The 26,211-nt window shown below is 42.9% G+C and overlaps 1 protein-coding gene across 1 annotated transcript in view; it reads left to right on the top strand.

Moving 5' to 3' along the window:
* LOC128700019 (uncharacterized) overlaps nt 1-26,211 on the top strand; it is a 497,557-nt gene that overhangs the window by 74,287 nt on the left and 397,059 nt on the right. The window contains exons 2-3 of the mRNA XM_070098762.1: nt 22,897-23,169; nt 23,457-24,769. Coding sequence (XP_069954863.1) covers nt 24,575-24,769 — 195 coding nt within the window. The 5' untranslated portion in view covers nt 22,897-23,169; nt 23,457-24,574. The remainder of the gene's footprint in view (nt 1-22,896; nt 23,170-23,456; nt 24,770-26,211) is intronic.

Genomic DNA, 26,211 nt, shown 5'->3' with positions numbered 1-26,211 from the left:
ATATGCTGCAGCAGTTATCTGGTTGATGTGTGCTTCCGGAGACGTGTTCGGTGTTATACTCACTGCAACAAATTATATGTGGGCGAAACATCAAGAGACCTCCAAACACGTATTTCAGAACACCAATATGCAAGCAGGACTGACGATACAAGGAATGCCTGTGTACATCGCAATTCACACAACCATTTAGTTAACTACAGAAACTCAAGACTTATAGCCACAGAAGACAACACTCAGTACAGAAGAATCCTGGAATCATCGTTTATCTCTATAACCAACAATTTCAACCAGAACAATGGCTTCTATAACATAGCTGAACCACTCGCCAAGAAACTTCTTCATCGCTATCCCACATAAGAACATAGAACACTGCAGAAGGTCTACTCACAACTTGTCCAATACCCCTGCCTAGCTACCCAAGACTCTATAACCCCACCCGGTAGATCATCAGATGCAGCATTCTCCACCTGACCTCAACATTCTGAACATGACTATAAATACTCCCGTACCTTCCAACCCCAGGTAGATCCGTGTGTGACTTGAAAAAGCCCACTGTGTGGGTGAAACGTTGTCAGTAAAGGATCACATTATACTGCATTTGTGTTTATATTTCCATTGTGTCGGTATTTTATATACCATTTATTTCCAGGATCTTTCTCCTTGAGCGAGGTTTGCAGTCGTTGTGTGCAGTCATGTGTGTGTGTATTTACCGATTTGTACTCGAGTATTTGTGGTTGCAGGGGTAAATTCTCAGCTCCTGGTCCCGCCTTTGACTCGCCACCTGCCAGATTCACTCCCTTCTAGCCTCGTCAGTCTTTCAGCCTGAGGGACTGACCACCTCAAATACTTTTTCTCCAAGGTTGATGGACTGATTACATCATCTTTATTTCCTTACTACTGTTCCCTCTGTATTTTACTGAAGAAGCCTACTGTGTAGGAGAAACGTTTCATCAATAAAGATACCCAACTGTTGCACATGTTTTTAGTCTACAGTTGCGAGATTACACAGAAAGACAAGCAAAATGTAGATATAGTATATATGCTGTGTAAAATCATTTGACAAATGTGATTATAGTATAATAGGTGACAACATGCGTGCAAAAGGTATAACTGGAAAAGTGGCTAGATGGATATTTAATTTTCTAATAGAACCCAGAGAGTAAGAGTGAACAGATGGAAATCGGAGGCTTCCATAAAGGCATAAATCATAGCACTGTATCGTCCTTTGCAGACGATTGTAGAATCTGTACGATTGGCATCCATTGAGGACATAGCAAACCTCCAAGGTGATATAAAGTGGGCCGCTGACAATGTGATGTTCATAGAGGGCAAGATTCAGTTATTTTGTTATGTAAATGTTAAGGAGATATAGAGTGGGACGACTGGAACGGAGTATATAACAAACTCGAGTCGTTCAGTAGAACGTAAGGCTTAGGTGAGAGACTTGGGAGCGATTATGACAGATCTCACCTTTAATGATCACAAGTGTTACTATAATAACAGCATGGACAATGATAGGCTGGGTAACGAGACTCTCGTAAACAAGAGATACAAAGCCAGTAATGATTCTCAAGTCACTTGTTCTCTCCTGGCTGCTATACTGCTATACTCTTAGCCGCTCCCTACAACGCAGGCGAAATCGCAGACTTGCAGATTGTGCAGAGAGCCTTCACTGCTCGCATAAGCTTGGTGAGATGTCTGTATTACTGGGAACGCTTCGAGTCCCTCGATATGTATTCCTTGGAACGTAGACGATAAAGATGCATTACAATTTTCACTTGGAAAATTCTAGATGAATTGGTTCCAAATTTACACACTCAAATCATCCCCCATTAAAATAAAAGGTTTGACAGACGATACAAAATACTCCTAATAAAAAACAGGGGCGCATTGAGTACACTAAGAAAAAACTCTCAGCATGAAGGGACCAAGACTTTTCACTCTCTTCCCTTCGTATAAGGGGAGTTACCAACCAATCTATGGCTGTCTTCAAGAAAACTTCGTAAGACTAGCTCCTAATTACCCTGGGTGTGGTGATGCATAAATTGTGGCTAGCACCAAGAACCTGATTGATCAGGCCATCCACCGGGAGGCCTGATATGGGACCGGGTCACGTGGGCGCTGTCTCCGGGTAGGTAGAAGTTAATAATGAGAAAGATCCACATTCACTGAGGTAAAAAGAGAAATTTAAAGCAGTCATTGTTTATCATGAGCAAGATGTGATGTTGCTACATTGAGCGCGACTCATTCTCTGCTCAAGATAGGTACCTTGATGCCCGTCAGGGTCATGGTGTGAGGAATTGCACCTGTCCTTCCCTCGCAGTCAGCTTCGTTACTTACCATTCCCCAAGTGCTGCATCACCCCCTTCAGGACTGGTGTTCCCCTCAGGGATATAATAATTAGCATACTACCGAAAATGTTGAAGACACATTACAGAACAGTTTTTATTGGGACAACGTTTCGCTCTGTGTAGAGCTTTACCAAGCCATGACTTAATAAAGCTCTACACAGAGTGAAACGTTCTCTCAAAAAATCTTGTTATACGAAGGGTCTTTCGTCACTATCCTGCGAAAGTAAGAAATTGTACAAGGATACTGGAAATCGAACTTCCGCCCTTGATACTACAACCTCACAGTGTAGAAATTAATTTTTTGAGGTTAACCCCCAAACTGTTGCGCAACCCTATTAAAAGTTTTGCACTCTGGCAAGATTGATGGTCGTATCTTGTCTTGTGAACATGATAAATGGCAAGTACATCTTAAAATTACCCTACTCTTAAATCCAATACATATTTTCTTATATTATTAAAAGTTCCTAGGTCTGTATCTTTTTCTTTAATTGGGGAGGTCTGGTCTGGGACCGGGCTGCGGTGGAGATTATATCTGGAACCACTGAGAAAAGGTTGTCTGGTAGTCAGCTGTTAGAGGAATCGGTTCGGACCCGAGAGGATGAGGTGTCGAGCACCATTACGGGGTGGAACTTTTGAGAAAGTCTCTTAACACCTGCTGACTCCTGTGGGAGTTACTCGACTGTTGTGGGTCGCATCCTGGGGAAGAACCTAAAAAGGACATAATGGAAATAGGCCACATTGATTGGCTTGATTGGGTTATCCGGAGTTGTAACCCTTCAGGGTTAATACTCTAGTCTTCTAGCCGGGATCATCATGCAGTGTAACAGTGACAAGCTGGAGCATGCTACTGGTCAGGTTTAAAAACCGAAAGCACATTAATTAAGTAGCACATCTTCATGTCGTAGTGTAACATAGTAGAGCTGGTATAAGAGGTTGATTTTGTGCAAGGATAAACAGTGTTGCCGCTAACATTGCATGTACACAGTCTTGTGATCACTGACACGCACCACACACCCTGCTACCCGAGACACCTAGTTATTTTCTCTGCTGACGGCTTGATTTACCAAGTTATTGCTTTCCGCGTCCCGCATACTCGCATGGCCATCACAGCATGGTAATTGAACACCTCTGGCAGGAACTTAATTCGTTCTGGCAATATTTCATACATCTGCTGGTAAAAAAAATCTAGAACCCTGGACCGCAAAGGTTGACAGTGTTATTCAGTTTTGTCCTTGTGTTTATTTTAGGCTTCCGTATATTTTACTGCAGTAAGTTACGGTAGTCTGTGTAAAAAAACCTGGTCTTCAAATATTTCAGATTTATAATTTTAGAGGAGGGATGGAGATATGTTGCAGTTATTGATTGATAGTATTGACACCCCTATGGCAAGACAGTGATGGAGTGAGTGATGATGAGGGTGTTTCTTTTTCGGTAACCCTGCCTCTGGAAAACACCCGATGCGTTAAAAAAAGAAATTAGAGGTCTCGGTCTCGTCTTTATATCAAAGAGAACATTGTGCCTTGAGGTATCATTAGTTTATATTAGGGATGGTACGGTATCTAGGCTTTTGTCGATACCTATGGTCCGCTTTAGGCTTACACGGATACTATAAAAATTGACCGATGCCCACCCATGCGAATATTCAATTTGATACCGATACCATCAGAATTGGCAGATGTCTAGCGATACTTTGTCACACCGCTAGCTTACATGATCCGTGTATTCTTTGCGAGCAGTAAAAGATCTTTTATATTTTCTAGATGGCAGTCCATCTACCATGTAAGGAGCGGTGAACACACAGCACTTTTGTCAAGATAACAAGTGCTGTTTAAGGTATCATCACTGGCGTGGCACATATTACAGTAAACACAACACTTTCGTCAACAAGACCACAAGTGCTGTCAAAGGTGCCATCACTGGCGTGGCACATACTGTAGTGGACACAACACTTTCGTCAACAAGATCACAAGTGCTATCAAAGGTGCCATCACTGGCGTGGCACATACTGTAGTGGACACAACACTTTCGTCAACAAGATCACAAGTGCTATCAAAGGTGCCATCACTGGCGTGGCACATACTGTAGTGGACACAACACTTTCTTCAACAAGATCACAAGTGCTGTCAAAGGTGCCATCACTGGCGTGGCACATACTGTAGTGGACACAACACTTTCTTCAACAAGATCACAAGTGCTATCAAAGGTGCCATCACTGGCGTGGCACAAACTGTAGTGGACACAACACTTTCTTCAACAAGATCACAAGTGCTATCAAAGGTGCCATCACTGGCGTGGCACATACTGTAGTGGACACAACACTTTCTTCAACAAGATCACAAGTGCTATCAAAGGTGCCATCACTGGCGTGGCACAAACTGTAGTGGACACAAAACTTTCGTCAACAAGATCACAAGTGCTATCAAAGGTGCCATCACTGGCGTGGCACATACTGTAGTGGACACAACACTTTCTTCAACAAGATCACAAGTGCTGTCAAAGGTGCCATCACTGGCGTGGCACATACTGTAGTGGACACAACACTTTCTTCAACAAGATCACAAGTGCTATCAAAGGTACCATGGCACTTGCGCGGCATCTCTTGCAGTAGAAAGTTGCAGTCGACCCTGTCACATTTCTGCCCTTGGCTACAATTTCTTTAGTTATTGTATCCTCCCAAGGCAAAGGTCTGATTTTTCCCGAAAAATTGCATTGAATGTTTGTCAATGCAGGAGACGATGCCAGCAGGAACGTGACCAGTGTCTTCAGTCACAACATTGACCTTGCTATCTCTTCCAATGCTTCTAAAATATTTAAAATATTTGTTTTTATAATTAAGTATGTGATGAATTTGATTTGTTCCTCACGTCGATTTCTGTTACTGTTCGTATTTTGTGGAGATCAATTTCTTGCTGATATTTTGAGGATGTTTTGGTTAGTTGATCTTTATATTAAAAAGCTTATGGTCATATTAGTTTATATTGAAGTGTTCATTAATATACGAGTCTCTACGCATCCTGGGGACAAAATTAACCTAATTGCCCGAAATGCTCTGCATTTTTGCTTTTTTTTCCTTTCCTTTCTTTCTTCTTTTTTTTATTATCTTGACATTGTTAGTTCTTTGCTTATGAAATTGTGATAAGGCAATGATGGCAGCTTTTGAGGGACCAGAGCTAGAGCATGACACAGCCACATTGTTGTGAGATTCACCTGTAAAAGCTATCATGTGGTGACAGTGGTGGCCCATGCTAACCTCCCTATGGTGTATAGTGATATACCTAGTTGGATGACTCTTATTGGAAACCAGTGGTCCAGTGGTTAGCACACTAGCCTGCGAGTTTCAGGACTCACTAGCCATGGGTTTAAACCTCCATCTGTTTTGTGATTTGTTACTTTATTGTTCCTTGCACATCTTCATTTCTATCTTATTCCCATTTTTGGTGTTGCATTCATTGAGGGAAATCACCCAAACAAGTATTTATCATGTGGCGACCTGTTCTGTACGATTGTGTGTGTGTGTGTTTTGTGTGTGTACATATGTACATATACATGTATGTACTAACCTGTTTGTGTTGCTAGGGTCAGGTCATAGCTCCTGGCCCTGCCTCTTCACTGATCTCTACTAGGTCACTCTTCCTGCTCCATGAGCTTTATCATACCTCTTCTTAAAGCTATGTATGGATACTACCTCCACCACATCACACTCCAGACTGTTCCACTTCCTGACAAGTTTATGGCTGAAGAAATGCTTCCTAACATCCCTCTGACTCTTCTGAGTCTTCAACTTTCACTTGTGACCCATTATTGCTGTGTCCCATCCCTGGAACATCCTGTCTCTGTCCATCTTGTCAATCCCTCTCAGTATTTTATATGCCATTATCATGTTCCTGTCTCTCCTGTCCTCCAGTGTCGTCAGGTCTATTTCTCTTAACCTCTCCTCATAGGACATGCCCCTTAGCTCCGGGACTAGTCTTGTTGCAAACCTTTGCACTTTCTCTAATTTCTTGATGTGCTTGACCAGGTGTAGGTGGGTGTGTGGGTGGGTGTGTGTGGGTGTGTGTGTGGGTGTGGGTGTGTGTGTGTGGGTATGTGTGTGTGTGTGGGTGTGTGTGTGTGTGGGTGTGTGTGTGTGTGGGTGTGTGTGTGTGTGTGTGTGTGTGTGTGTGTGTGTGTGTGTGTGTGTGTGTGTGTGTGTGTGTGTGTGTTAGTTACCAGTTGTCAGAGGCACTTGTCGACAGACACTTGGCCTATTGTTTATTGTGTGTGTGTATGTGTATGTATGTATGTATGTGTGTGTATGTATGTATGTGTGTGTATGTATGTATGTGCGTGTGTGTGTGCGCGCGCATGTGTTGTGATGGCAGTGCAGATCTTCTGTACACTGGCTGCCTCACTGACTAAAAATTGGAATTTTATACGGCCACAGTATGTGTGTGTGAGTGTGTGTGTGCGCGTGCGTGTGCGTGTGCGTGTGTGTGTGTGTGTGTGTGTGTGTGTGTGTGTGTGTGTGTGTGTGTGTGCATGCATGCATGTGTACTCGCCTATTTGTGGTTGCAGGGGTTGTCATAGCTCCTGGCCCCACCTTTTCACTGATTGCTTCTAGGTCCTCTCCCTGTTCCACATGAGCTTTATCAAACCTCGTCTTAAAACTATGTATGGTTCCTCTCCACTATGTAACTTTCTAGGCTATTCCACTTCCTGACAACTGATTGAAGAAATACTTCCTAACATCCCTTTGACTCATCTGGGTCTTCAGCTTCCAGTTGTGACCCCTTGTTTCTGTCCCATCTCTGGAACGTCCTGTCTTCGTCCACCTTGTCAATTTCTCGCAGTATTTTACATGTCATTATTATGTCTTCCCCTGACCCCTCCTGTCCTCCAGTGTCGTCAGGCCGATTTCCCTTAACCTTTCTTTGTAGGACAATCCCCTTAGCTCTGGGACTAGTTATGTTGCAAACCTTTTCACTTTCTCTAATTTATTGACATGCTTGACCAGGTGTGGATTCCAAACTGGTGCTGCATACTCCAATATGGGCCTGAAGTATGTGGTGTACAGAGTTCTGAACGATTCCTTACTGAGGTATCAGAATGCTATTCTTAGGTTTGCCAGATGCCTGTATGCTGCAGCAGTTATCTGGTTGATGTGCACCTCAGTTGTTCTCAGTAATATACTCACCCCAAGATCTTTTTCCTTTAGTGAGGTTTGCAGTCTTTGGCCACCTAGACTATACTCTATCTGCAGTCTTCTTTGCCCTTCCCCAATCTTCGTGACTCTGCATTTGGCAGGGTTAAATTCAAGGAGCTAGTTGCTGGACCAGGCTTGTAGCTTGTCCAGGTCTCTCTGTAGTCCTGCCTGATCCTCGACCGATTTAATTCTCCTCATTAACTTCACATCATATGCAAACAGGGACACTTCTGAGTCTATCCCTTCTGTTGTGTCATTCACATATACCAAAAACAGCACAGGTCCTAGGACTGACCCCTGTGAAACCCCGCTCATCACAGGCTCCCACTCTGACACCTCATCACGTACCATGAATCGTTGCCTCCCTATCAGGTATTCCTCTGATCCACTGCAGTGCCTTTCCTGTTATGTATGCCTGATCCTCTAGTTTTTGCATTAACCTCTTGTTAGGAAGGGTGTCGAAGGCCTTCTTGCAGTCCATGAAAATGCAGTCTATCCACCACTCTCTCTTGTATCTTACCTCTTTTACCTTGTAATAAACCTCCAGTAGGTTTGTGACACAGGATTCTCCTTCTCTGAAACCTTGCTGGTTGTTGTTTATGAGCTTGTTTCTTTTTAGGTGCTCCACCACTCTCCTCCTGATAATCTTCTCCATGACTTTGCGTACTATACACGTCAGTGACACAGGTCTGTAGTTTAATACCTCGTGTCTGTCTCATTTTTTAAAAACTGGGATTACATTTACCACCTTCCATACCTCAGGTAGATGCCCAGTTTCAGTGGATGTGTTGAAGATTTTTGTTAGTGGCACATACAAAATCCCTGCTCCCTCTCTAAGGACCCACAGAAAGATGTCCGGTCCCACTGCCTTTGAGGTATCAAGTTCACATGGCAGCTTCTTGACCTCCTCCTCGGTTGTGTGTATTTCATCCAGCACTTGCTGGTGTATCCCTTGTTGGTGCAACTCCCTATCCTGACTTCCTGGAGTCCTTCCTGTCTCCACTGTAAATACTTCTTTAAATCTCACATTGAGCTCCTCACATACTTTTTGGTCATTTCTTGTGAACTCCTCACCTTCCTTCCTCAGCCTGATTACCTTGTCCTTGATTTTTGTTTTCCTCCTGATGTGGCTATACAACAGCTTTGGGTCAGACTTGACTTTCAGTGCTATGTCATTTTCGTATTGTCGCTGAGCCTCCCTTCTTATCTGTGCATATTTATTTCTGGCTCCTTGGTTAATATCTCTGTTTTCTTGGGTCCTCCTATCCGATGTTATCCTGATGCCAAATGACTTCGAACAGGCGATAAATGACATGCCCATGCACTCTGACCCAGGGCCAGACTCATGGAACTCCTTGTTCATCAAGAACTGTAAGAAGCCCCTATCACGAGCCTTTTCCATCCTATGGAGAGGGAGCATGGACACGGGGGTTGTCCCACAGTTACTAAAAACAACAGACATAGCCCCACTCCACAAAGGGGGCAGTAAAGCAACAGCAAAGAACTACAGACCGATAGCACTAACATCCCATATCATAAAAATCTTTGAAAGGGTCCTAAGAAGCAAGATCACCACCCATCTAGAAACCCATCAGTTACACAACCCAGGGCAACATGGGTTTAGAACAGGTCGCTCCTGTCTGTCTCAACTATTGGATCACTACGACAAGGTCCTAAATGCACTAGAAGATAAAAAGAATGCAGATGTAATATATACAGACTTTGCAAAAGCCTTCGACAAGTGTGACCATGGCGTAATAGCGCACAAAATGCGTGCTAAAGGAATAACAGGAAAAGTCGGTCGATGGATCTATAATTTCCTCACTAACAGAACACAGAGAGTAGTCGTCAACAGAGTAAAGTCCGAGGCAGCTACGGTGAAAAGCTCTGTTCCACAAGGCACAGTACTCGCTCCCATCTTGTTCCTCATCCTCATATCCGACATAGACAAGGATGTCAGCCACGGAACCGTGTCTTCCTTTGCAGATGACACCCGAATCTGCATGACAGTGTCTTCCATTGCAGACACTGCAAGGCTCCAGGCGGACATCAACCGAATCTTTCAGTGGGCTGCAGAAAACAATATGAAGTTCAACGATGAGAAATTTCAATTACTCAGATATGGTAAACACGAGGAAATTAAATCTTCATCAGAGTACAAAACAAATTCTGGCCACAAAATAGAGCGAAACACCAACGTCAAAGACCTGGGAGTGATCATGTCGGAGGATCTCACGTTCAAGGACCATAACATTGTATCAATCGCATCTGCTAGAAAAATGACAGGATGGATAATGAGAACCTTCAAAACTAGGGAGGCCAAGCCCATGATGACACTCTTCAGGTCACTTGTTCTATCTAGGCTGGAATATTGCTGCACACTAACAGCACCTTTCAAGGCAGGTGAAATTGCTGACCTAGAAAATGTACAGAGAACCTTCATGGCGCGCATAACGGAGATAAAACACCTCAATTACTGGGAGCGCTTGAGGTTCCTAAAACTGTATTCCCTGGAACGCAGGCGGGAGAGATACATGATTATATACACCTGGAAAATCCTAGAGGGACTAGTACCGAACTTGCACACGAAAATCACTCACTACGAAAGCAAAAGACTTGGCAGACGATGCAACATCCCCCAATGAAAAGCAGGGGTGTCACTAGCACGTTAAGAGACCATACAATAAGTGCCAGGGGCCCGAGACTGTTCAACTGCCTCCCAGCATACATAAGGGGGATTACCAACAGACCCCTGGCAGTCTTCAAGCTGGCACTGGACAAGCACCTAAAGTCGGTTCCTGACCAGCCGGGCTGTGGCTCGTACGTTGGTTTGCGTGCAGCCAGCAGCAACAGCCTGGTTGATCAGGCTCTGATCCACCAGGAGGCCTGGTCACAGACCGGGCCGCGGGGGCGTTGACCCCCGGAACTCTCTCCAGGTAAACTCCAGGTAATAACCAGGGGCTTTCTATATAGTTATGTCATTGATGCCAGCTATGTCTCTAAGTTGTATCATGTACTTGTAGAAATAAAGATTATTGTTATTCCCAGAATTTTCGTAAAGACTTGCAATTTCTATACATTAAGGAGAGGCCTTATAACCACCTTATGCACCTCTTGTTACAACCAATACCAACACAGCTGAGTACTGCTGAGGCCCCCACCTTCCACTATTTTCAATTTCGTTCCCACTTTTCCTCAAAGCTCTACAAAAAAATTCGACCGATAACTCGTCTATCCGTGGCACTTTTCCTCTTGTCATAACCACATAGCCTCGTATTCCTCCTCGCTTATGTCCCTTCTGTCATCTCCTTCATCCCATATCTTTAAAAGGTCAAGTTGATAGTAAAATCGCATGTACAATACCTGGGTATCTTTAGTGGTCGCTTTGGGAGACATGGGAGTATTCTATAGTGTAAGCAGTGGATGATAAGCGGTGTAGCAGTAGTAGACGTGGTCTTATGTGGGCGAGACCCTTGAGTGGAAGTAGGTCAAACCCATAAGGTGGGCCAGGGAATATAGCAACAGAGGCATTGTCTACTTTCCTACAAGGAAACAGGAAGTTGTATGCCTGGGTTGTGAGAGATGTGTTAGTGGCAAGTGTTATGGGTGTGTATTGCATATAGGTGGCTTTGTGTGTTGTAAGTCCTAGACTAGCAGTGTAAGTTTAGTTAGTTTAATATGTTTATTATGCACCCCATACCCATCCTGTGGGCGGTAGTTAAAAGATTACAGAGGTACATAATGGGTCCAGGGACTGGGCCTCAAAATTTTGATAGCTGAGCAAGTTACAAAGGTAATGAACTCACAATTTACAAAGGTAATGAACTCACAATTTACAAAGGTAATGAACTCACAATTTACAAAGGTAATGAACTCACAATTTACAAAGGTAATGAAATCACAATTTACGAAGGTAATGAACTCCAGGCAGGTCTGGTCACAATCATGACAAATTACAAAGGTATTTACAGACTACAGAGATACGTAATGGGTCCAGGGACTGGGCCCCCAAAGTTTTGATAGCTGAACTAGGTATAAAGGTAATGAACTCACAAGTTGCAAAAGTAATGAATCCTGTAAGTATCGTTACTTACGTTTATACATGTCTACGATCATGAACAAATTATAGAGTAATAAGCAATTCACACTTCCACACCCGGTCACAACTGTAATGAGTTATTGGTGCAAATATTGATTGTTGAGACACACACACACACACACACACACACACACACACACACACACACACACACACACACACACACACACACACACACACACACACACACACTGACGACACTGGAGGCCAGGAGGGTCAGGGGAGACATGATAACGACATATAAAATACTGCGCGGAATAGACGAGGTGGACAAAGACGGGATGTTCCAGAGATGGGACACAGACACAAGAGGTCACAATTGGAAGTTGAAGACTCAGATGAATCAAAGGGATGTTAGGAAGTATTTCTTCAGTCATAGAGTAGTCAGGCCATGGAATAGCCTAGAAAGTGATGTGGTGGAGGCAGGAACCATACATAGTTTTAAGGCGAGGTATGATAGAGCTCATGGGGCAGGGAGAGAGAGGACCTAGTAGCAATCAGCGAAGAGGCGGGGCCAGGAGCTGTGAATCGACCCCTGCAACCACAAATAGGTGAGTACACGTGGTTATGCTTTATTTACAGGGAGCACAGTCAGGGTATTTCTCCAGAATGGTCTGTAATATATCACTGTGGATAAAATACTTTGCCATTTCTTGAACATTTCTGAGTGATTTGTCTCTAAATTCATTAATTTTTATCGCACTCCAGTACATAATGACGCAAGGTGTGACAATAATCCATCTGGCAAAGTTTACATTTCGTTTGGTCTACATCTGGTGGTGGTGATTTAACCTGCCAAAGATACTTGTAATCCAGCCGGAGCCGGGCGGTAGTGACATCCAAGAGTCTGCTTATTTTGTTGGATGCACCATAGACATGTGGTTCCTCCTGCATGATAGAATGATGATAGATGGACTCACTGGTGTCAATCTCCCTGAGTCTTAAGTCAATAAGCAGTGTAAGCCCATGTAGTATCAGATCAGCAGTATAAGTGGAGTAGTAGGCAATCAAATTATAATTTGATTGCCTCGCACGCCTTCACTGCCAATAACTTGATAATTCAGCTTCTGAACGACTTCAAGCATATAATGCTGATGTATTTTAGAATCTTAGTTACTTTTCCCCTATAATCTACCTTGCCTATAATTACTATCGCATTTGTTTTGTCTGCTTTCGTAAGGTGAAGTCCAGGATCTTTCCTTAATTCTTGGTATAACTTAACATGCTTTGCTCAGATCTCTACAACACAATTTTCCTCTAAAGATTTGTTAAGTTATACCATGAATTAAGGAAAGATCCTGGACTTCACCTGACGAAAGCAGATAAAGCAAATGCGATGGTAATTATGGACAAAGTAGATTATAGAGAAAAAATAAAAATGATATTAGGAGACAGGTGTACTCATGCGCCTGTCAACTAGGAAAGGAAATTGGGAAATTAGTTTCCATACGACAGCTGATGAATAAGAACATAAGAAAGGAGGAACACTGCAGGAGGCCTGTTGGCCCATACTAGGCAGGTCCTTTACAATTCATCCCACTAACAAAACATTTGCCCAACCCAATTTTCAATGCCACCCAAGAAATAAGCTCTGATGTGAAAGTCCCACTCAAATCCAACCCCTCCCACTCATGTACTTATCCAACCTAAATTTGAAACTACTCAAAGTCCCAGCCTCAATAACCCAACTAGGTAGACTGTTCCACTCATCAACTACCCTATTTCCAAACCAATACTTTCCTATGTCCTTTCTAAATCTAAACTTATCTAATTTAAATCCATTACTGCGGGTTCTCTCTTGGAGAGACATCCTCAAGACCTTATTAATATCCCCTTTATTAATACCTATCTTCCACTTATACACTTCGATCAGGTCTCCCCTCATTCTTCGTCTAACAAGTGAATGTAACTTAAGAGTCTTCAATCTTTTTTCATAAGGAAGATTTCTAATGCTATGTATTAATTTAGTCATCCTACGCTGAATGTTTTCTAACGAATTTATGTCCATTCTGTAATATGGAGACCAGAACTGAGCTGCATAATCTAGGTGAGGCCTTACTAATGATGTATAAAGCTGCAGAATGACCTCTGGACTTCTGTTGCTTACACTTCTTGATATAAATCCCAGTAATCTATTTGCCTTATTACGTACGCTTAGGCATTGCTGTCTTGGTTTAAGGTTGCTGCTCACCATAACCCCCAAGTCCTTTTCGCAATCTGTATGGCTAAGTTCTACATCATTTAACTTATAAGTACTAGGGTTAGTGGCACTCCCAAGCTTCAGAACCTTGCATTTATCTACATTGAACTGCATCTGCCACTTTTCTGACCAAGAATAGAGTTTATTTAAATCCTCCTGAAGTTCCATAACATCTACGTTTGAATCAATTATCCTACCTATCTTTGTGTCATCGGCGAATTTGCTCATATTACTAGTAATTCCCTCATCAAGATCATTGATATATATTATAAACAACAACGGGCCCAAGACTGATCCCTGTGGAACGCCACTTGTTACAGATCCCCACTCGGATTTAACCCCATTTATGGACACTCTCTGCTTCCTGTCAGTGAGCCATGACTCGATCCACGAGAGCACTTTTCCCCAAATGCCATGAGCTGCCACTTTCTTTAACAGTTTATGGTGCGGAACTCTATCAAAAGCCTTACTAAAATCTAAGTAAATAATATCAAATTCTTTATCGTGGTCAACAGCCTCAAAAGCTTTACTGAAGAAAGTTAATAAATTAGTTAGACAAGACCGGCCTCTTGTGAATCCATGCTGAGTATCATTAATCAAGCTATGCTTATAGAGATGGCTTCTTATAATCTCAGCTATAATTGACTCTAGTAATTTGCCTACAATTGAGGTCAGGCTTATTGGGCGGTAATTTGACGGTAACGACTTGTCCCCTGTTTTAAAAATAGGAATTAAATTAGCCATCTTCCACATATCAGACACTACACCTGTTTGAAGAGATAAATTAAAAATATTAGTTAATGGTTCACAGACTTCCATTTTGCATTCCTTAAGAACCCTTGAAAAAACCTCATCAGGACCCGGCGACTTATTTTGCTTCAGTCTGTCTATCTGCTTCACAACCATTTCACTAGTGACTATGATGTTACATAATTTATCTTCTTCTAGCCCACTATAAAAATTAATTACTGGAATATTGTTAGTGTCTTCCTGTGTAAAAACTGAGAGAAAATAATTATTAAAAATCGAGCACATTTCATTCTCTTTGTCAGTAAGGTGCCCATAGTTATTTTTAAGGGGACCTATCTTATCTCTAACTTTTGTTCTATAGACCTGGAAAAAACTTTTTGGGTTAGTTTTAGAATCCCTAGCAACTTTAATTTCATAGTCCCTTTTAGCTTTTCTTATCCCCTTTTTAATGTCCCTCTTAATGTCAATATACTGATTCATAAGATGACCCTCGCCTCTTTTGATACGCCTATAAATTCCTTTCTTATGCCCTAGTAGATATTTGAGCCTATTATTCATCCATTTTGGGTCATTTCTATTTGATCTAATTTCTTTATATGGGATAAACGTTCTTTGAGCAGCATGTATAGTGTTCAGAAAACTGTCATATTGATAGCTCTCTTCGTTACCCCAGTCAACAGATGATAAGTGTTCTCTAAGCCCATCGTAATCTGCTAAGCGAAAATCTGGGACTGTTACTGAGTTATCGCTACTATCGTACTTCCATTCAATGCTAAATGTAATTGATTTGTGGTCGCTAGCACCCAGTTCCTCTGAAATTTCTAAATTATTAACAAGGGATTCGTTGTTTGTCAGAACTAAGTCAAGCAGGTTATTTCCCCTTATAGGTTCTGTCACAAACTGCTTCAAAAAACAATCCTGAACTACTTCTAAGAAGTCGTGTGATTCTAAATTCCCAGTCAAGAAATTCCAATCAATATGACTAAAGTTAAAGTCTCCTAGAATTACTACATTATCGTGCCTTGTGGCCTTAACAATTTCCTCCCATAGTAGTCTCCCTTGGTCCCTATCTAAGTTTGGGGGACGGTATATCACTCCTAAAATCAGTTTTTCATGCCCCTCTGAAAATTCTATCCAAACAGACTCTGTATGTGTTACTTCAGACTTAATACCCGTTTTTATGCAACAGTTCAAGCGATCTCGGACATACAATGCCACCCCACCCCCCTTCCCGACACTTCTATCTACTTGGAACAATTTAAAACCCTGAATATGACATTCCGCAGGCATGTCCCGACTTTTTGAATTAAACCACGTCTCAGTTAAGGCAAATACATCAATGTTACCTGCACTAGCAACTAATCTCAACTCGTCCATCTTATTCCTAGCACTACGGCAATTAGCATAATAAACATTGAAAGACTCTCCTTTCTCTTTACCCTTCCTGCTCATTTCTGTTTTTCTACTAAACCAATTACTGTCCTTATCACCCAAAGTCCCTGGCTTTTCAATATCTACCTCGTTCTGCTTATTACTAGTTCCCCTAGAACTCGTAATATTACTACACTGGGACTTCACTGTTTTCCTGCCAAAACCCATACCACTAACTATTCCTAGTTTAAAGTCCTAACTGCTCCCTCCACTGCAGTTGCCAGTGCGTTAAATCTTCAACATTGATACTTAACTGAAATAGCAACTTATGATACACTTTGTACTCTTCCTCTTACGTGCATCGAGGTAGAAGGGGCTGAGCTTATGGGATACGGGAATACTTTTTCCTAGATGCTTCAGTGACCAAAACACGCCTAGTTTTTCTGTCTTACTCAGATAACTTTTTTGTGCATCGAGGTAGAGGGGGCTGAGCTTATGGGACACGGGGATATTTTTTCTGGGATCTTTCAGTGACCCAAACACGCCTAGTTTTTGTCTTACTCAGATAACTTTTACATTTATTTCGTGTCATCAAAAAAAGAATACGAGGCTGTGTGTAGTGTTTTTGTTTATCTGTTATTAGAATGGGAAGCAGTAACGGCGCCAGGATCGTGTCTTGGGTTAACTCTGCTGTAACCCAACTACAAATATTCATTTCCCTACTCTTCCTGTTATACTTACCGATCTCATGTTATCGCTATTACTCCAGGTCGAAGATCGATACCATGCCTAACCCTTCTAGGGTAGGGTAGGTGCCTGAGCCCGAGCCTTTAGCTCATAAAACTGTCATTCCCATTTGCCCCCTTGGGGCGGGGATGGCAGACCAGAGAGGCCTAGCTTGTGGCTAGGCCTGGGGACAGTTGGTCCCAAAGATGAGGAGGTACTTGTGCCTCCTCCCATGGGAGACTTAGGTCTCAGACACTCCCTAAAGAGGGAGCCAAGGCCGGGCCACCACTTGGAAAAGGCTTTAATAATAATAATAATAATACTCCAGGTCACATTACTCAAGTGCTTTTACAAAACCCTCGTTGACTACATCATTTTGTTTTCCTTCTATAGCCTTGTTATAAAAGTGAGGAATACAAACATGTTCAGTGTTTTGCACTCCTGCATTTTCTTAATAGTACTCATTCCTCTTAATATTGCCTTTCCAATCGAGGGTTATCAATGTATTTAATGGAAAGCACTAAACACGTACAATAGTGGTTAATCAGCATCTCTCTGAGCAGAGCTCACCATCGGAAAAAGTTTGAAGCCAATCATATAAGTCAGTCTCCTGATTTTGCTCTGAATTCAGATATTCCAGGTTTATAAGGCTGTTAGAAAATGGGGTGGGGGATGAGAGGTATTAAGGTTTCATCTAAGGGATCCAGAGCACTTAATGAAGGCTGGTGTGCGTGTGGGACGCAGTACCATGCTTCAGACACCATCACCACGAGCGCTACTACGACTACTTACCACTATGACCACCCCTCGAGGAAGGTTCCTCGACGCTGGTGAGGGGCTCTTGATCTAGGGAATTGGATCTGTGCTCCAGTTGTCTGAATTGAGCCTGAATACCTTCCATACCCCCCCCCACAGGCGTGTATAATCCCATTGGGTTTAGCGCTCCCCATGATTAAAATAATTAACCACTATAACCACACCTACCACTACAACCACCACCAATACTACCACCATTACCTTCATCACAACCACCACCACTTACTACCATCAGTACGTACTACAAGAGTTTCGTAATATAACGGGTGTCCGTCTTAGGCAGCAGGTGTGGAGAGGGAAAGTGCAAATATTACCATAACAGTTGAAGCTACACAGAGAGTTCTTGATGCTGTAGTTAACACAGACAACATCCCGACCTTCACCTGTTCTCGATAACACCTTTGTACACAAAGAACAGAAGTATTCTAGCCAACACAAAGTTTTTGTTCCTTTCACCCTGGTGGATAACAGTGGTTCACGTAGTTCTCTGTGTTCTAGGGAGCTGGCATAATGTTATGATCTTCAGCTAAGCTATATAACAGTGCTTCCCACAGATTAGTTCTTTATCTAAGTTACGTTAAAATGGTAATAAATAACGTCATGATATTCATCTAAATTACATAACAATGGTAACACATAACGTCATGATCTTCACCTGACATGAATAACAGTGGCTCACGCAGAGAACAGTTCTTGGCAGTCTAGTAATCTAGTCAACACACATTACGCCATGACCTTCATGTGAGGTGAATGTCTCACTCTAGTTGTTTACGAGTTCTTAGTGAATTGGTGAAAGTAATTCGTAAATTTACTGTAGAATTAATTTTAAGATCAGTCTATGATATATATATATATATATATATATATATATATATATATATATATTGTAACCACGAACGAGTAGTGTATTTAATAACACTGCGACTAGCCTAGGACTCGAACCCGTTTTGTTTTAGCCCGCCTCATGGCGAGAGAAAATTCACGACGCTGTAATCCACGGGACCACCCAATCCTACCGTGATCCGAGGACATACGATGGTGTGGGTGCCTCAGAACTAATTTCGTTCTACTTCCCGTTTGGTGTACTAGCCTCCACGAGCAGTATAAATATTATTGTAACCACGAACGAGTGATATTTAATCAATAACAACACTGCGACTAGCCGAGGACTCGAACCCATGTCTCTTTAGCCTGTCTCATGGCGAGAGAAAACGACACGGGTTCGAGTCCTCGGCTAGTCGCAGTGTTAGTGAAATATATATAATATATATATATATGTATATATATATATGTATATATATATATGTATATATGTATATATATATACTTGGATATATATATATATATATATATGTATATATATATGCTTGGACTTCCAGCAGGCATGCGTGAGCGTGTTTGATAGGAGTGAATGGAGACAAATGGTTTTTAATACTTGACGTGCTGTTGGAGTGTGAGCAAAGTAACATTTATGAAGGGATTCAGGGAAACCGGCAGGCCGGACTTGAGTCCTGGAGATGGGAAGTACAGTGCCTGCACTCTGAAGGAGGGGTGTTAATGTTGCAGTTTAAAAACTGTAGTGTAAAGCACCCTTCTGGCAAGACAGTGATGGAGTGAATGATGGTGAAAGTTTTTCTTTTTCGGGCCACCCTGCCTTGGTGGGAGTCGGCCGGTGTGATAATAAAAAAAAAATAAAAATAAAAAAATATTTTAGTGGATAAAAAGGCTTCAAAGAAGAATATTTGGATTTCTTCCTGAAGCCGTTTGAATATTTCACTTCCCCTACCATCCCATCTTTTCATTCTTTTTTACCAATAGGTATATTTTATTACATAATATAGTACAGAAGATTTAAGAGATACATTGTTGATATATAGATGGCATATACAGTACATGAGGTGTGAGATGCATGTCTAGTACATATTGTTACGCGTTTGTCACTTATTATAATGCGAAAATGTCATCCAGCTCCTCAGAGCTGGGGCGCGTGCCCAAAATACAGCAGGCATTACCCCTCTGAACAGCAACGCTGAGTCGCTGGAACAGAAAACTAGCTGCCCTGGGATCCCAGGTTACCCTGATGAGTCTTTTGCTTAGCTCCTTAAGGAACTTACATGCACTCTTTTCCCATGAGCCAAGGGAGTCCAAGCCTATGGAAACAAACATATAATGATGGGCAAGTTCTCCATATTTTCTAGACTTTTGGGACTTCCTGAAGCTGGCAGCTGCCCCTCCTTCCTCCCTGGTGTATTGGAGATGTGCATCTACACTGGCTGATACCTATGTATAGTCCCACACCACCTGCTTGCCGTCTGTCCAGGCTTGAAGGGTGTCACCATCTGGACGCTTTTGGCTGCCATCAGATCTGCCTAGTTGGGGTGGCTCCCTTACTGCTGGGCATCCGGCTGTTGAGGCTCCTCTTGATAATGTTACTAACCTCCTCATGTCTTGCTATCTTTCCCTCGGATTTACGGCACACAAAACCATGGTACCCGAATCGGTCTGCTGCTTCACTGCCACAAATACACCTGTGTTCGGCGAGAACAGGGGTGGCAAGTCGAAGGGCAACACCGATGCGGATGGTCTGTGGGTCGAGGCGTGTGCCAAGGCTGGAGTTGGGAACAGCCAACAGAAAGTCCCCTGCATGAGGAGCTCTCACTGCCAGGAGGCGGGCTCTATCCTTCCCTGACACACTCTGAAGCATTGTTGAGGATATATTCTCCACTATTGGGCCATCTCAGTGCGACTGTTTGTAGTTGTTGTTGGCGGGATCAGGTGTGGCTTTAGAGCCCGTTAATGAACTTTTAGTTCTGGACTCCAATCTTGTCCCTAAGATGCTCAGGGAGAATCGCTGCTACAAGCCCTCTGGATGCAACGCATGAGGACACAAAAGCAGGAAGCCAAATAGGTAAAACATGCGATTTTGCTTAAATAGCAATGCTCTTCTTGCCGAATAAGGTAAGCGGAAATTTGTGTTTGCAATAATTTCGCAAAAAATCATTCTGAACCTAACGAAAAAAATATATTTAGTTGGATTAGGCTAAATTAAATTGCGATTATTATAATAAGGTTAGGTAAGTTTTCTAAGGTTCTTTTGGTACAAAATTATTATTTTTTACAGTGAAATAAATGAAAAAAATATATCTTGAAACGTATTAGAGAAAATTTTAGAAAGGACTTAATTTAAATGAGTTCTTGCTAAGTGACAAATTTTACCTATTCGGCACGACATATATTTATATTCAGAATGATTTTTGTGAAATTATTGCGTACACAAATTTTCGCTTTCCCTATTCGTAGAGGGTTTTCATGTGTTTGACCCTTTAATGGAAAGGGTTCTTGATCCAGTGAATTGAAGCTATCCTCCTCTTGGATGAAACTTGATTAAATGCCATTTCTCTCCCACTCTAACTTACGGGTTTAGGGCTTTCTCATTAATGTAATTTAAGTGTTGTTTTTAAGTGGACTTGTGGCACCTTCAAGTGACTTAGCGTTGTCACTAATGTTAGAACACTGAGATTGTGTTCAACACTGTTGTGTATGTTGAACACTGAGATTGTGTTCAACACTGTAGTGTATGTTGAACACTGAGATTGTGTTCAACACTGTTGTGTATGTTGAACACTGAGATTGTGTTCAACACTGTTGTGTATGTTGAACACTGAGATTGTGTTCAACACTGTTGTGTATGTTGAACACTGAGATTGTGTTCAACACTGTTGTGTATGTTGAACACTGAGATTGTGTTCAACACTGTTGTGTATGTTGAACACTGAGATTGTGTTCAACACTGTTGTGTATGTTGAACACTGAGATTGTGTTCAACACTGTTGTGTATGTTGAACACTGAGATTGTGTTCAACACTGTTGTGTATGTTGAACACTGAGATTGTGTTCAACACTGTTGTGTATGTTGAACACTGAGATTGTGTTCAACACTGTTGTGTATGTTGAACACTGAGATTATGTTCAACACTGTTGTGTATGTTGAACACTGAGAGCTCTACGATGCTGAGAAAACGAGAAGGGGTAGAGAGAGCGAGAGAAGGGGTAGAGAGAGCGAGAGAAGGGGTAGAGAGAGCGAGAGAAGGGGTAGAGAGAGCGAGAGAAGGGGTAGAGAGAGCGAGAGAAGGGGTAGAGAGAGCGAGAGAAGGGGTAGAGAGAGCGAGAGAAGGGGTAGAGAGAGCGAGAGAGGGGTAGAGAGAGCGAGAGAAGGGGTAGAGAGAGCGAGAGAAGGGGTAGAGAGAGCGAGAGAGAGGGTAGAGAGAGCGAGAGAAGGGGTAGAGAGAGCGAGAGAAGGGGTAGAGAGAGCGAGAGAAGGGGTAGAGAGAGCGAGAGAAGGGGTAGAGAGAGCGAGAGAAGGGGTAGAGAGAGCGAGAGAAGGGGTAGAGAGAGCGAGAGAAGGGGTAGAGAGAGCGAGAGAAGGGGTAGAGAGAGCGAGAGAAGGGGTAGAGAGAGCGAGAGAGGGGGTAGAGAGAGCGAGAGAGGGGGTAGAGAGAGCGAGAGAGGGGGTAGAGAGAGCGAGAGAGGGGGTAGAGAGAGCGAGAGAAGGGGTAGAGAGAGCGAGAGAAGGGGTAGAGAGAGCGAGAGAAGGGGTAGAGAGAGCGAGAGAAGGGGTAGAGAGAGCGAGAGAAGGGGTAGAGAGAGCGAGAGAAGGGGTAGAGAGAGCGAGAGAAGGGGTAGAGAGAGCGAGAGAAGGGGTAGAGAGAGCGAGAGAAGGGGTAGAGAGAGCGAGAGAAGGGGTAGAGAGAGCGAGAGAAGGGGTAGAGAGAGCGAGAGAGGGGTAGAGAGAGCGAGAGAAGGGGTAGAGAGAGCGAGAGAGAGGGTAGAGAGAGCGAGAGAAGGGGTAGAGAGAGCGAGAGCGAGAGAAGGGGTAGAGAGAGCGAGAGAAGGGGTAGAGAGAGCGAGAGAGAGGGGTAGAGAGAGCGAGAGAAGGGGTAGAGAGAGCGAGAGAAGGGGTAGAGAGAGCGAGAGAAGGGGTAGAGAGCGAGAGAGAGAGGGGGGAGGTGGAGAAATAGTGTAAGTGGAATAGTGCTGTGGAATACAATAAACTGATGCTGACATTGAACTTTCTCTGTACCTGAATAATATTATTATTATTATTATTGTTGTTATTAGAGAGACGGAGGGGGGGGGGTCGAGGGAGAATAAAGGATGCCCTGTTTAAGTCTGTCATCGACCGAGAAATGGTCTGAAGTGTTCTCTCACCACCTTTCATTCCAAAATGTCTTATTTGTGAATGGTTCCCCGGTATTTTAACCTTTTTTTGTTTTTTTGTTCCCAGGTATTCGATTTTTGAAGCTATTACGAGATACACTGGAATGTTTGACCTATGTTACCTTCCTTAGGTTTCCTTATAGATCTGCAACCACCTCTAGTTTCCTTTTGTTTACATTTTCAGAGTCAATGGAGGCGTGAGAGAGAAGAGCTTGGAGGAGGAGCGTGAGTGCGTGTGACCCCCCTAGGCCAGGGTCATGACCCCGAGATCACGAGGGAAGGCCAAACATCCTACAACCATATAGCACAAAGTCACGGCACCTGATGGCCGTGACACCAGTCAAGGTGACACCACAAGCATCAATCAACAGCCCCACCTCTCATCCCTACCTCCAAAGTCACCAAGTCATAACGCCGCACTAATTCCCCGATCACGTCTAAAAGATCACAAGAGAAGGTGACGTTTCCTAAGATCACTTACGTAAGCACTGACTCATTACACTCTCCAGGATCACAGTAGATAGTGGTAGCCTTCAGGATCAGAGGCTATTACATCATCAGAATAACATTCCCAAGAGTAATGAAGGGTCACCAACAAAATCCCAAGAGGCTACACCACCGAAATCACACGAGCTGACATCCCTATCCTTAAATCATCCCCCAAATCAGTAATAGCTTAATACATCCTCATTTTCTCTCTTCTTCCCCCCTCCTTGTGTTTATTCTGGACTTTCTCTTCTCCAGGTGACCGCGATACAGACAGTGTTTGGGTTCTGGCAAGAGAGTGAGTACAGTCTTCCTCTGACTGGCGAGAGACTACCAAGCACCTCTCTTTTGTACTCTGCAACGTAACACATGAGCAAAGTATTAATCTCTCTCTCTCTCTCTCTCTCTCTCTCTCTCTCTCTCTCTCTCTCTCTCTCTCTCTTCCCTTAATTACATAAATACTTAGATACATGCTGTTTATTCCAGAGATCACATAAACACACAAATACATCTGTCTTTAAAGACACCGGTGCATTTTTTTCTGTTCAATAGATCACATGAGCACATCAGTGTATAATGTCTCTCACTGAATTCATAGTAGAATATCATGTTATAGAGATTATTTTTGAGATCACATGATTATATCAAGCAAGATTCTTTTATCATCTGAGATTACATGAGAACATTAATTCTCCCTATCTCCTCCTCTCTCTATGCTTCAAGCTGAGGACGCGTTACCCTACTGACTGTCTCTTATGATTTTCTCGTCAGCTTATGAGACAAACATCAATATTTTTCGGGTTTGAACAGTTTCTGCATGTACAGTTCTCTCCCCTGTCTTGTAAGAGAGAGTGCATGTTCGTGAGTGGGTATCAGGTTACACTGTGTTCTCTTTTTCTTGGTCTTGGCTCGAGAGACTACCGAGTTCCTCTGCCCTTTGTGTCACCACATTCTCCTCCTCATTGTCTCTTACTCTACTTCCCTAGTTTAGTGTGATACTAATCTTTTCGCGTTTGTCGTAACCTCGTCAAAACAACACTCGTCCCTACGAAACGAATTAAACTGTGTTACTACAGAAGGAAAAAAACTGTGAAACTATGAATACATGACAAAGAGTGTGGAAAAAGTTGGCCCCCCAAAAAATGTACCAAAAAGCTGAAAACAAAAACAGGGCGTAAAAGTTGATCAATAGAAAATTGTAAAAAAAAAAAAAAAAAAAGCAAGGCATTAGTGAAGCGGAGCGAAGTAGAGTTGAGTACATTACGTCGCATCACTAAATGTGCAGAGTAGTTGAAAGTAAGAGTGATTCACACAGGATTAGAAGCAGTGGCTTAGTTTTGAAGTGGTAGTAGTAGACTCCAGGGAGTTGGGCCAAGATGTGTGCAAGTGCCGTAGCGGACTTCTACCGTGATCGATGTGTCCTGATCACGGGAGCCACGGGCTTCATGGGCAAGGTGCTGGTCGAGAAGCTACTCAGGTCGTGCCCTGGGGTGGCCACCATCTACCTCCTGATGAGACCTAAGGGAGGACACGACGTCAGGGCCAGGCTGGACGAGCTGCTCAACTCTAAGGTAAGACTCTTGCAGATGTTTAGTACTCTTGTGTAAAGTAGTAAGCTGTATTTGTGACACTTAGGTATCTTTAATGCTGAAACGTATCGCCTGCACAGCAGGCTTCATCAGTCGAATGCAGAGGTAATTATGATACCGGAGACAGTAGCTGAAGGGTAGATTTGAGGTGATCAACCTTGATAGATGGTGGTCAGTCCCTATAGTCTAAAACACTAGGCTTGACTTGTATACTTCAACCGGAACTGATTTGTTGTTACTCTTGTGTAAGTAAAGACATTTTTATTTGATTTTTGTATACATATTATAGAAATATTTTTCCAAAGGTTTTGAGTGCACACAGTTATGGGCACATAAACAACACATTATGTAGATACTAATAAAGTCAAACAATGTGACTTATGTCTATTGGGATCTGCTTAACTGTATGCTATACAATTAAAACATTTGTTGGTAAATAGCACAGGTGGAACACGAGTGTATTGCGGAGACGTTGTCAGAACGTCTCCGCAATAAAGATACCCAAGTGTTGATGAGAGTAAGACACAAGTGTTGCACGTCTTGCTCACTTCTCGCTTTTGTCTACCATGACAGTTTAGGCATGAGTGTGACCCAAAGAAAATGTGAAGACTGAGGCCTCAAGTTAGGCTCTACACGCTACAGCTACACTATCACAGGTGTAGTGCTAGCCTCAAGTTAGGCACTACACGGTACAGCTACACTATCATAGACAGGTGTAGTGCTAGCCTCAAGTTAGGCACTACACGGTACAGCTACACTATCATAGACAGGTGTAGTGCTAGCCTCAAGTTAGACACTACACGGTACAGCTACACTATCATAGACAGGTGTAGTGCTAGCCTCAAGTTAGACACTACACGGTACAGCTACACTATCATAGACAGGTGTAGTGCTAGCCTCAAGTTAGGCACTACACGGTACAGCTACACTATCATAGACAGGTGTAGTGCTAGCCTCAAGTTAGACACTACACGGTACAGCTACACTATCATAGACAGGTGTAGTGCTAGCCTCAAGTTAGACACTACACGGTACAGCTACACTATCATAGACAGGTGTAGTGCTAGCCTCAAGTTAGACACTACACGGTACAGCTACACTATCATAGACAGGTGTAGTGCCAGCCTCAAGTTAGACACTACACGGTACAGCTACACTATCATAGACAGGTGTAGTGCTAGCCTCAAGTTAGGCACTACACGGTACAGCTACACTATCATAGACAGGTGTAGTGCTAGCCTCAAGTTAGGCACTACACGGTACAGCTACACTATCATAGACAGGTGTAGTGCTAGCCTCAAGTTAGGCACTACACGGTACAGCTACACTATCATAGACAGGTGTAGTGCTAGCCTCAAGTTAGGCTCTACACGGTACAGCTACACTATCATAGACAGGTGTAGTGCCAGCCTCAAGTTAGGCAC

This window comes from Cherax quadricarinatus, chromosome 64 (genome assembly GCF_038502225.1).
Source record: "Cherax quadricarinatus isolate ZL_2023a chromosome 64, ASM3850222v1, whole genome shotgun sequence".
Taxonomy (NCBI): domain Eukaryota; kingdom Metazoa; phylum Arthropoda; class Malacostraca; order Decapoda; family Parastacidae; genus Cherax; species Cherax quadricarinatus.
The sequence above is the reverse complement of the archived record's forward strand: the minus strand, read 5'-3'. Positions and strand labels throughout refer to the sequence as shown.